This window comes from Carcharhinus amblyrhynchos, chromosome X, assembly GCF_965287045.1.
Source record: "Carcharhinus amblyrhynchos chromosome X, sCarAmb.v2.hapA, whole genome shotgun sequence".
In the NCBI taxonomy this organism is placed as follows: Eukaryota; Metazoa; Chordata; class Chondrichthyes; order Carcharhiniformes; family Carcharhinidae; genus Carcharhinus; species Carcharhinus amblyrhynchos.
The window spans coordinates 7,013,470-7,026,265 of NC_137359.1; the positions used below are offsets into that span (position 1 = coordinate 7,013,470).

Here is a 12,796-nt window from a genome sequence, read left to right on the forward strand (position 1 = left end):
GGGCCAGGAGTTGCTGCTGGTGAGGGGACTGGGAAGATAGAATACTGCACAACAGAGAATACAAGCTGGCCAGGCAGTTGAGAGCACATATAGACTGAGTCACTGTCTCTTCATACCAACCAACTATTTGAAAACATTATCCTGAACAGTTGCTCTAATAATTCGAATAAGGCTATACAGAGGCTTGCAGCCTCATGCCTGCAGCCAGCTCCCGAGAAGACTTTGGAACAGAAACTTACCAGAGTGATCCCCCACTCTGCTCCCTGATTGATTCCCTGGGTCATATGACCTCTACTCTGCAGAGTGATCTTTAAATTGTCCCTTAGTGTCCAAAGCTGTGTCAGTTAGGTGGATTGGCCATGCTAAATTGCCCCTTAGTGTCCAAAGATGTGTAGGTTAGGAGGATTGGCCATGCTAAATTGCCCCTTAGTGTCCAAAGATGTGTAGGTTAGGTGGATTGGCCATGCTAAATTGCCCCTTAGTGTCCAAAGATGTGTAGGTTAGGTGGATTGGCCATGCTAAATTGCCCCTTAGTGTCCAAAGCTGTGTCAGTTAGGTGGATTGGCCATGCTAAATTGTCCCTTAGTGTCCAAAGCTGTGTCAGTTAGGTGGATTGGCCATGCTAAATTGTCTCTTAGTGTCCAAAGCTGTGTCAGTTAGGTGGATTGGCCATGCTAAATTGTCTCTTAGTGTCCAAAGCTGTGTCAGTTAGGTGGATTGGCCATGCTAAATTGCCCCTTAGTGTCCAAAGCTGTGTCAGTTAGGTGGATTGGCCATGCTAAATTGCCCCTTAGTGTCCAAAGATGTGTAGGTTAGGAGGATTGGTTATGCTAAATTAGAACCAAAGAACACTATAGCACAGAAACAGACCTTTTGGCCCTTCTTGTCTGTGCCGAACCATTTTTCTGCCTAGTCCCACTGACCTGCACCTGGACCATATCCCTCCACACCCCTCTCATCCATGAACCTGTCCAAGTTTTTCTTAAATGTTAAAAGTGACCCCGCATTTACCACTTTATCCGGCAGCTCATTCCACACTCCCACAACTCTCTGTGTGAAGAATCCCCCCGCTAGTATTCCCTTTAAATTTTGCCCCCTTTCACCCTTAACCCATGTCCTCTAGTTTTTTTTCTCCCCTAGCCTCAGTGGAAAAAGCCTGCTTGCATTCACTCTATCGATACCTATCATAATTTTATACACCTCTATCAAATCTCCCCTCATTCCCCTACGCTCCAGGGAATAAAGTCCTAACCTATTCAACCTTTCTCTCTAACTCAGTTTCTCAAGTCCTGGCAACATCCTTGTAAACCTTCTCTGCACTCTTTCAACCTTATTAATATCCTTCCTGTAACTAGGTGACCAAAACTGTACACAGTACTCTAAATTCGGCCTCCCCAATGTCTTATACAACCTCACCATAACATTCCAACTCTTATACTCAATACTTTGATTTATAAAGGCCAGTGTACCTAAAGGACTCTTTACGACCCTATCTACCTGTGACGTCACTTTTAGGGAGTTATGTATCTATATTCCCAGATCCCTCTGTTCTACTGCACTCTTCAGTGTCCTACCATTTATCTTGTATGTTCTATCTTGGTTTGTCCTTCCAAAGTGCAATACCTCACACTTGTCTGCATTAAACTCCATCTGCCATTTTTCAGCTCATTTTTCTAGTTGGTCCAAATCCCTCTACAAGCTTTGAAAACCTTCCTCGCTGTCCACTACACCTCCAATCTTTGTATCATCAGCAAATTTGCTGATCCAATTTACCACATTATCATCCAGATCATTGATATAGATGACAAACAACAATGGACCCAGCACTGATCCCTGTGGCACACCACTAGTCACAGGCCTCCACTCAGAGAAATAATCCTGCACTGCCACTCACTGGCTTCTTCCATTGAACCAATGTCTAATCCAATTTACTACCTCTCCATGTATACCTAGCAACTGAACCTTCCGAACTAACCTCCCATGCGGGACCTTGTCAAAGGCCTTACTGAAGTCCTTGTAGACAACATCCACTGCCTTCTCTTCATCCACTTTCCTGGTAACCTCCTCGAAAAGCTCTAATAGATTGGTTAAACATGACCTATCACACACAAAGCCATGTTGACTCTCCCTAATAAGTCCCTGTCCATCCAAGTATTTGTAGATCCTATCTCTTAGTACTCCTTCCAATAATTTACCTACTACTGACGTCAAACTTACCAGCCTATAATTTCCCGGATTACTTTTTGAGCCTTTTTTAAACAATGGAACAACATGAGCTATCCTCCAATCATCTGGTACCTCACCCATGGATACCAACATTTTAAATATATCTGCCAGGGCCCCTGCAATTTCAACACTAGTCTCCTTCAAGATCCGAGGGAATACCCTATCCGGTCCTGGGGATTTATCTACTCTGATTTGCCTCAAGACAGCAAGCACCTCCTCCCCTTTAATCTGTATAGGTTCCATGCCTTATTTCTGTTAAATTGTCCCTTAGTGTCCAAAGGTGTGCAGGTTAGGTGGATTGGCCATGCTAAATTGCCCCTTAGTGTCCAAAGATGTGCAGGTTAGGTGGATTGGCCATGCTAAATTGCCCCTTAATGTCCAAAGATGTGTAGGTTAGGGTGGATTGGCCATGCTAAATTGCCCCTTAGTGTCCATAGATGTGCAGGTTAGGTGGATTGGCCATGCTAAACTGTCCCTTAGTGTCCGAAGATATGCACGTTAAGTGGATTGGCCATGACAAATGCGTGGGTTTATGGGGATAGAGCAGAGTAGAGGTCCTGGATAAGATGCTCCTTTGGAGAGTTTGTGCAGACTCGGTGGGCTGAATTGCCTCTCTCTGCCCTGTAGGGATTCTATGACTCTAAGCAACTTCAAACCCTTGCTTTTAAACATTTGTGTAGTGTGTTTTTCTCTCTCTCAATTGGTTTGTTACTACACAGGTGCCAATGTCCAGTGACTCTCAAGTAGTTGTACAGCAGACCTACCAGCAGCCTGTCATGGTACCCAGTCAGTCTGTCCAGGGAACATTGCCTGCTGGAGGAGTACCCGTATATTACAGTGTAATTCCACCATCCCAGCAAAATAGCACAAGGTAAGAGATTGTTATATAGTCAAAGCACCTGGTTAAGACCTTTTGCTTTAAGAAGCGTGGTGTCACTCAAGACTGAGATATAATTTCTAATCTGTGTCATCAGTGACTTGGCAAAGTAATTTAAATGTGCCTGTTTCTTTTCCACGAGTGTGTAATTGCTGTATTTAATAATGAATTAAAGTCGATCAGTAAAGGAAGGCTGAAGCAGTGCTGGGGAGTAAAAGCTAACTGAGCTCTTCTCACTGAATGGTAAGAGGTATGAAGGTAGACCCCCTGCAACAAAATCTACAAGAGGCAGCAAATATGCAGAGTACAGCAGCAGCTGCGCAACTATAACCTCTTCGTAGCAGATTAATGCTGGAGGGACTGCAAATAGACGGGTGAACACTCTGCTCAAGCCCTGCACTCAACCACTTTGGATAGCTTGCCAGAAGTATCGTGACCATAAGTATGGTGACCAGCCTTGCAGTTCCAGAGGGTTGGGCCACTGTTGGTTCTACTCACCGAAAGGCCACAGCAAGCAGTCTGACACAACCCCTTTGCTACTAGCAAGAAGGCACACCTTCCCTGTGAGACACAGTGCAGCTTCCTTACAGCAGACATAAGCACGTGTTAGATATATCTCAATCCAGAAGAGTGATGTTTGACCTTGGCCTGAAACTGGGTAATACCAAGCAACTTGGAGGCTCATTCAGCACAGTGATTAGCCAGTGACAGGGAAAGTTGAGCAGCTTCAAGCATTGAAATTCTCTTGCTCCCAGTGAATACACAGCTATGTCAAGAAATGTGAGCACGTGTATTCCTTCTATAGGCACTGTGTAAGCATAACATATATGTGAATGCAGATTCCTGTGACATGTACTTTTCTTTCTTCATGCACTGTACAGCCATCGTGAAGACGAACTATTTTTTTGAATCTTTACCTACTGCTGTATTTTTCTTGCAATGTGTTCATGGGCAGTTGACAAAGTATTAGCTCCTGATGAAGGGTTGCCCAAGCCATGGGGAGCACCCATTGCAGGTTCAATTCACTGCTTGGCCAACATAACTTGGGAGATCGCCAATGGATCAAGTCCATCAAGGATTAGCCAAATTGCATGTTGCTCTGAGGAACCGAGGAGTAGGATGATCGCATAATCTAGATGATCGCATAGATCTATGTTCTATGTTCATAATGAATCTGTAGTTCTGGCCTTGCCAAATGAAGGAGGTTAATAGGCGTGTGAAGAAAAAGAGCATTATAACGTTGGAAAAACATGTATATAAAGACTTGCTTCAAGTATCTTGAATTTATTATCCTCGTGTATATTTTTTTGAGTACAAGTAAATCTGCCATGGTATTGGCCACAAGTGGTGCTGGACTTGAACTGTGCTTTTTAATGCTTACTATGGTTCCAATACAGCCTGAACGCAATAGCAGTTCGCTCGTCACTGTAATGCAGCAAATTTACTGCAGCAATATATCATGACCAGCCAGGTAAAAATATTGCACACTGTACTCATCCTTGTATTGGTAATATTATTTATCAACCATCTTATTAAAACTGACTTGGGTGTTCTACTCTTTTGAACTCCTTATTTCTGGCTTTTTGCACCCAAAACTATTCTTGACCTCACATGGTGGAATTTGTAACCTTTGGCTCCGTTTGCTTCAGTTCCATCCCTTTCCCCAGCTACAGCGCCAGCCTGAAACCTCAGCATCCTGTTAACCCTGAATGACTTTGGCCGTCTCCCGCCCTCCCCAGCCGATCTGCTGCTGGAAACCCCATCAATTACTCCAGCGCTTTCCCAGCCTGTCTTCCTTCCGCCTTTCAGTTCATCCAAAACTCTGCTGCCTGCATCCTATCACATGGCAAGTGCCACTCGGCCATCATCCTTGTCACCACTGACCAACATAGGCTTCCAGTTTCCCAAGCCTCTGAAATGTAAAATTCTCATCCGTGTGTTTAATTCCTTTGCCGTCTTATTCCTGCTCACCTGCATTTCTTCCAGCAATCCCAAAGCCCCAACTTGCCATTTCCTCTGATTTTGGCCTCTTGCGCACTTTGTATGGCAACCCTTTGTCCCACCGTGGCAGATTTGCCTTCAAGCTGCAGGAGCTCTATGTTTGTAATTTGCTTCCCTAAACCCATTTGCCTCTTCATTCATCCTGCTTTAAGACACTCCCTGAACCTCCCTCCTCATATCTCTGCCTTGAACTTTTTAGTTAATTTCCTGCAAAGCATTTTGGGGTTTCTTTTGATATTAACAGCACAATGTGAATACAGGTTTTTTTTATTCTCTCCCTGCAACGTTTGCTCTACATGATAAAATATTTCTTTTTGCCTGCCTTGCTTTCTGTGGTGAATTTCTGGTTATGGCTGAAGCTTGTGTTGATGGCACACTGCACTAGAAAAGGTTGTCCACACTCTCAGTTCTACAATGCCAGGCACCTTGGATAGGTGTCATTTGCTAGAGTCTGGGCCTAGCTGACACATGCGGCAATGTCCAAACTGCCTCAAACGTTACTCTGCAGCTCTGGCGCAAACATTAGGCCCCATTTATGAGACAGAAGGACATTGACAACTCTGAATTTTTTACTTATCCACTTGGCTAAAGCGCTGAATATTTTCTTTCTGCTGCTCCAGTTTCAGTTATTTTGGCAAATATTGTGTCCTGTGAAATGGCTTGTCCTAATCCTTTCTCATCATTAAAGGTCCACAGGAAAAGAGCAAAACATTGCAAATCCCACAGTGCAACTCTTATCACATATGTACACATGCATGTCACAGTTTTTGTTCCCACCGATTTGTTTCTGCAGCTTGCTACGGCGCACTCTGTCTAGTGACATTCTGCAGGAGTTGGTGAAAAGCCAGCTCCCATAACGCACCTGTGGCTCTCAGAATCTCCAGTTTAGGTGGCAGCCCCAGCATCCAAGGTGCAATTTGTGATTCAAACCCCAGGCAGCAAAGCTGGCCTATATCTTGGAACTTTTTTTTGCACACCTTTTCTAATGTTAAGTAACTGAATGGGTAAGTTTAGTGATTTTTATTCCAAAATTGTATTATTTTTGTGTTATTTCATAGATGTTGTTGCTAGCTATATAAAGGGGCCTCAGTAAAGAGTGAAAAAGGTAGCCAAAACCAACATGAAGAAATCATTTTGAGTGATTTATTTGGTTGTTTTTGTGGCAGACACTTTGTAGCATTGGGGGAAAAAAACAAGGTATTTGATTGCTGGGTTTTCTGCTGGTTACTTGTTCCTCATTGGGACTTTTTCTTCTTTTGTTCATATTTATTCAATTATATTTTAGTAACTTAATAGATAAACAGTTACTTGAGCTAGCTGTGCTTTTTGTTTTGCCCCTATGGACATATGATGCTTTTGAGGTGTGATGCCCTGAGGTGTGACACTTTTAAGGTGTGACTCCTCGGAGGCCACACTTTCAGGTGTGACACTGCGCACACGCGCTAGATGCAAGACTTTTAATGATATCGATAGATTTGTGTGAGTTGATCTGTGTAATAGCTGCTGTGTATAAAACTAAACTGGGCAAAACTTTTTCAGCCAATCGGTTGGATTCCTTCAGCCACCTGGTCCAGAGCAGTACCAGATGCCTCAGTCTCCCTCTCCTTGTAACCCAGCGCAAATGCAGCAACAATATACAGGTTAGTGCAAATTTACTCTCGCACATGTTCAGATTAGCACACATCAACGTGGCAAAGCATCAGCAGCTTTCAGTGCTCGCATTCTGACAGAGCGTCTTGTGTAGAAACATGTATGTGCTCTTAACTTCTCCGTTGGTGTTGGTACTGAGCAGAATTGGCAAACAGCACAATACATACAATGGGAGATTTCTCCGCTAGAATTTTAGTTGCGAAGACGTTATTTGTGAATAATGAAAAGCCAGCAACAAATGATTCTGAATGAGTTGAAACGGTCAATGGTTAGAACAAGTTTCTGGCTGAAAGGCCAATTCAGAGTCACCTAGTAGCTTGAGGAGTTATACTGGGGAGCTCAGTTGCCAGACTCAGGTTGTGGTTCTTACGTTCCACGGCTTTATCATGGAGCATTTGAAACTGTACTTTTTGTCGTTACCATGCAAACAGGCAGCTTAGCAGATGCTAAAAACTTGGTGACAAAAAGTGAACAGAAGTATGTTCTCAAAATCCAGATGCATGAAATATCCTTGAATTAATAGACTCAATTCTCCTGTGTACTAATGGCCACTGACTGGGAAACTAAGCATGATTTTATTTTATTCATTTGTGAGACGTGAGTGTCACTGGCAGGCCAGCATTTATTGCCCGTCCCAAGTTGCTCGAGGGTAGTTGAGAGCCAACCACATTGCTGTGGCTCTGGAATCTGGAGTCACAGACCAGATAAAGATGGCAGATTTCCTTCCCTAAAGGACATTAGTGAACCAGATGGGTTTTTCCAACGATGGGTCCGTAGTCATCAGTAGTTTCTTAATTCCTGACGTTTTTTATCGAATTTAAATTCCACTACCTGCTGTGGTGGGATTTGAACCCGGGTCCCCAGAACATTAGCTGAGTTTTTGGATTAATAATCTAGCGATAATATCACTAGGCCATGGCCTTCCCGTAGATAATGATAGATGTTCTGTTGCTAAGTTCAGTAGGGCCTCCATGTCTCTGACCTTGCTGAGTTCCTGACCTAGCAGGGTTCTTCAGCCTCCCCTGTCACCTTCCCATCTCGCCATAAATATCAGAGCTAAGCTACTGTTTGTGAGGCACAACTGCTGCATCAGAGTTTTGCTTTGCCAGAGATAGTTGTGGAAGAGAAATTATCTCCGCTAGTTCTGAGTGCAGTGATCCAAACTGTTTACATTGCTAACTTGGAGCCAGCTTCAGTGATTATTAGTTGCTCCTGCAGAGGAGAATGTTTATATTGATGCAAAGCTTTTAGAATCAGTTTTCTGAGGAAGTGCACCAAGAGGTTCACAGTGCTGTGGTTGCTGTAGTGGGCTGCATTTGGGACTAAAGGGCACAATTAACTGAGGACACAGTGCAGTTGACAGAAAAAAAACTTGTAAATAACACTTTTGGGCAGGACTGAGAGCTGCTGTACTAAACTGGGGGAAGAATATGGTTAAAGCAGAAATATTTCAAAGCTGGCTCAGTCTTAAAAAGAGTGAGTTGGACTCCTCCTGAAGTAGTCCCACGGTACTGTGAAGTGTTCCCTCCTTATCCAGATTGCTACAGCTTTGAAATAAAAGGGCTGATGGGCTAACCTGACTTCTCACAGTAGTAGTGGTTGGCTCAGGGAGGTGCTCCAGGAGCAGTTTTTGCCTTTCCGTCACAACCTAGCAACTGTAAGCCTGATCACCCCTGTCCTTTATGCTCAATGTTGCAATGAAATATGTACTGGAGCCCTTGTCGGCAACAAAGAGGGAGTTAGAGGGAATGAGTGGGATTAATATTCTCTGCCTGCGTTGTAATGAATTGCTTTGTTTTTTTTTCCAAAAAGGGTGAATGTTCCTTATTGCAATATAAAATATAGAAAATGCAAAAGTCGTGATCCAGTAACATTAGAACTGAAGTACTGCAGTAATTGGAGCTGCCTTATTGATAAACTGCAGTTCACTAATCCCTCAAAGTTCCGTAGCTGATGGTGGGCAATGAGCAAGAGTTAAAGTCATCTTTTGACACCCTTGAGATGAGCGCTGTTGAAGTATTTCTGGTATCTAGGTTGCAAGTCTCTGTGGTACTGACATGTGAACGCATAAATCTTTGGCATCAGCGCCTGAAACCGTTTAATTAGCTGCTGAGGGATGTACGCTATCACAGAAATCCAGCAGATGCATGTCCTCCAATAGTCCTGGATCAATAGAGAAATGATTTGTGATATAGCTTGGAATGATTGCAATCTTAAATTCACTCTAAATTTTGGCCGGGTTTTACCTGAAGACAGCACCAAATTAATACAGGGACAGAGTGAGTTGAATAAATAATGGCACGTGAATCACAAACTGTTGCTGTTGGTGCGCAAATCGATCAGCGACTTGACGCGAGAAAGAGATACGCCATGAATTACGGATTGCCACGAGTTTCGGGGAAGTGACATCTCGCCCTTAACCTCTCCGTGATTTGCATGAAGTTGCTGCTTTTTTATGTTAATTGCCCACTGATCTTGCCACAGAAAGTTAAGCCTGGTAATCTTTGGCATGAATAGTTTTTTAATGATGTGATAATTGGTCATGGCTGCCAGTCAGCCTCTCTTGCCTAGTAAGTAAACAATTATAGATGTGGAGTCTTGTTCCTTAAGGTTGCGAATTGCTCTAGATTTTTAAGATGTAAAATTTGATTGATTTTCTTTCTTTTCCTTTTTTTGTCTCTTATTCCAAGTGTTCTTTCCCTCTCTTTCTATACCTGATTTGACATTGAATTCACCCACTCTAATTCACCCTCCCTCCTCAATTCTTCTTTGGTTTATCTCTCAATCTTGTAACCTCTTTGATTAAACGCTGTTTATTCTGTTGTTTGCCAAGGTCCCAGATGCCCTGCCGCCCTCACTGTGCCTTCATTCTGTACACACTTCAGAAGTTTTGCAGACTAAAGCACGAACAAGTTCACCTAATTGGGCATGCAACCAAACATTGCCTGCCTTCTTTATTTTATTTGTTACTTTTGAATGCAACAATCTGCGATAGTTGTGATGAAATGTGGTCTATGATTTGTCTTATTGCATTAAGAACATCCTGAACTTGCCTCCCGGTCAAAATTGAAATCAGTGTGCCTGGTTCAATTGATCAGTTGTTCTTATTTACCAGGCGTTCAAATAGTATCCTGAACTGCAGTAGCTCTTCCAGCAAGTACTTGTTTTTTTGAAAAACCTGACCAACATTGATGTACAATCTTATGTTTCCCTGATTCCAACAGGGAAGGGACTTAACATCTTGTGTTCCAACAGCCTTTGATTTGCTTATGTACTGTATTTCACTTGGTTACCTGCTGCACCTTTACAACCAGTTCTTTGTTCTCAAACCAGATTTTTTTTTTATTCGTTCGTGGGGTGTGGGCATTACTGGTTGGGTCAGCATTTATCACCCATCCCTGAGGCCATTTAAGAGTCAACCACATTGCTGTAGCTCTGGAGTCACATGTAGGCCAGACCGGGTAAGGACAGCAGATTTCCTTCCCTAAAGGACATCAGTGAACCAGTTGGGTTTTACGACAATCAACAATGCTTTTGTGATCATCAGTAGACTTTTTAATTTCAGATTTTTTAAAATTCAGATTTCACCATCTGCCATGTGGGATTTGAACCTGGGTCTCTGGATTACTAGTCTAATGACAATGCTACTACACCACTGCCCAAAAAGCACTACACTGAACAGTTCCAAAGTAGCAGCACTATAAATGGTGGTATCTTTTCACTGAGTTTGACAAGCAGATTTTAACCAGTGTTAAGTCAAATCTCTCAGGTTTCACATTCAGCCGTATGCAGTATTCAATCTTTTCAAAATTTTACTTTGGAAAGTAATTGTGAGTCTGCAAATATGTGAGGCGATTGTACAAATCAACTGTTAAAACCAAAGTAAACCTCCAATCATAGATGTCCAATATTGAGGTTTTAAACTATATTCCCATTACCTTATTGACTTGGGTGAAGGCAAAGAATATGGCTACGTTTACAAAATGTATGCAAGCATGACTTGTTCAGGGATACTGATAAAATGATTCATTACATCTGAACTGTGCTCTGACCAACCCTTTTTGGATGAGATTTTGTCACAGCAAGTGCCGACTGATCCTTCTCAGAGAGGTGAGTATGTTTTACATGAAGGTTTGAGTGAAATTATGTCGTAATGAGTTATTGCCTGTTACTCTGAAGTTGTCTGTCTAATTTACTGCGGAGTTTGATTTTGCTTTCATTCCTCTCCCACCTCAGGTGTGCCAGCACCCAGTCATGGAGTTGTGGTGATGCAGCTGAGTGTACCCAATGGCCCTCAGCCCCCTCAACCCCCCTTGTTACCGCAGTGGAACCAGTGTAAATACTATAGTGTGGAGCAGCGAGGGCAGAAACCAACTGAGCTTTACAACCCCGAAAACCCCACGCAGGTAACCTGCTCATCTTTAATTAGCTACTTGTGGGTTTTACCTGTCGCCTGAAGCATTTACCTTGTGTTTATTTTGATTGCAGCATTATCTTGAATTAGTTTTTTCATCCATTTGTGGGACATGGGTGTCGCTGACTGGCCAGCATTTATTGCCCATCCCTAGTTGCCCTTGGAGAGCAGTTGAGAGTCAACCACAATGCTGTGACTCTGAAGTCACATGTAGGCCAGACCAGGTAGATTTCCTTCCCTAAAGGACATTAGTGAACCAGATGGGTTTTTCAACAATGGTTTCATGGTCATCAGTAGATTCTTAATTATGGATTCTTTTTTAATCCTAGACTTTTTTTATTGAATTTACAATTTAACAATCTGCCGTGGCAGGATTCGAACCCAGGTCCCCCGAATGTTAGCTGAGTTTCTGGATTAATAGTCCATCGACAATACCACTGGGTCATTGCCTCAACTAAGTTCACGTCTGAATATTTCCAGCTTCTGTAATACAGCAGTTGAGATTCTTGATCATGCACTGTTAGGTCTTGGATGTGGACACTGGTGGGTACACTCCTTTAGACATCTCTGTTCATATTCTATACATCAGAGATTGGCCTGAAAATGATTATGCTAGTCTTTCCATTCCGGACTTCTAACTAACTGAATAAACTAATTAAGTTCAAACAAATCGACTAATTAAGAACCCAGCTTTTTGGAATGTTGTTTCCAGTTCAAAATTGGATCGTGAGAATTGGGCAGAAGAAATAGGTAAGATTAAGAAAGATAGGACACGTAGAAAAGCATTCTAATAGTTTTCAGTTAATAGTACAACAATAAATTTATGTAAGACATTATCAGTTAGCTCTGGGTCACCAGATTTGCACTGGATTTGCATATAATTTGAAGGTCAGAGTGTTAGTGTGACCATTAATCCTGATTCCTTCCCTGTTCCTTCTTTTAATCAATAGTCAAGGGGTGAAATTTCTGTTATTAAAAATCGAGAGAATGTCTGTTTTCTCTGCTCTTAACCTCCTGCTGATGGTATTCTCAGGCTCATATGTTTAAATGTCTCAGTGATATCACTTAACAGCTTGTTAATAATGGAGAAAAACAGCCATTACCCAGTCTGTAGTGCAAAGAGGAAAGTTGTACAACTTTGGGAGATTATGTCCCTGTGGAGACCATTCAGCCTATCATAAGTGGACTGGGAGTTATCCAGTCGGTCCCACTTATCTGCTGTTATTCCCCAGCCTTACACTTGATTTGCTTTGGTATCATATTTCCAGTAAAGATATACTGGACGGGACTTTAGTTAGGTTCTTCTTCTCCCTCCCTCCCTCCTTCCCGCCCCCAAACAGTGTGTTTTGTGGAGGCAGCCTGCCATTGGCTGGCAGTGGGATCTTTCTGTCTCACCTCTGTCAATGAGGTTTCCTGTTGTTCACACCCTCTGCAGCTGCTGGGGAACCTGTAACAGGGTCTCCATCGATGGGAACGATGATCCCACCAGCAGAAATGACCGGAAAATCCCACCCACAATTTTCTGTCTGCACTATAGTTGAGAAGATTTAATCAGTGTGGTAAGTTTTCATAATGCACTTTCCATTATAAAGGTGGACATAGCAATTTATAATCAAAATATAAAATTA

At 42.6% G+C, this 12,796-nt stretch overlaps 1 protein-coding gene across 10 annotated transcripts in view; it reads left to right on the forward strand.

Moving 5' to 3' along the window:
• r3hdm2 (R3H domain containing 2) overlaps positions 1-12,796 on the forward strand; it is a 304,603-nt gene that overhangs the window by 269,838 nt on the left and 21,969 nt on the right. For all 10 annotated transcript variants that reach the window (XM_080218004.1, XM_080218002.1, XM_080218006.1 and 7 more), the window contains 3 exons: positions 2,946-3,097; positions 6,644-6,744; positions 10,991-11,160. In XM_080218004.1, coding sequence (XP_080074130.1) covers positions 2,946-3,097; positions 6,644-6,744; positions 10,991-11,160 — 423 coding nt within the window. The remainder of the gene's footprint in view (positions 1-2,945; positions 3,098-6,643; positions 6,745-10,990; positions 11,161-12,796) is intronic.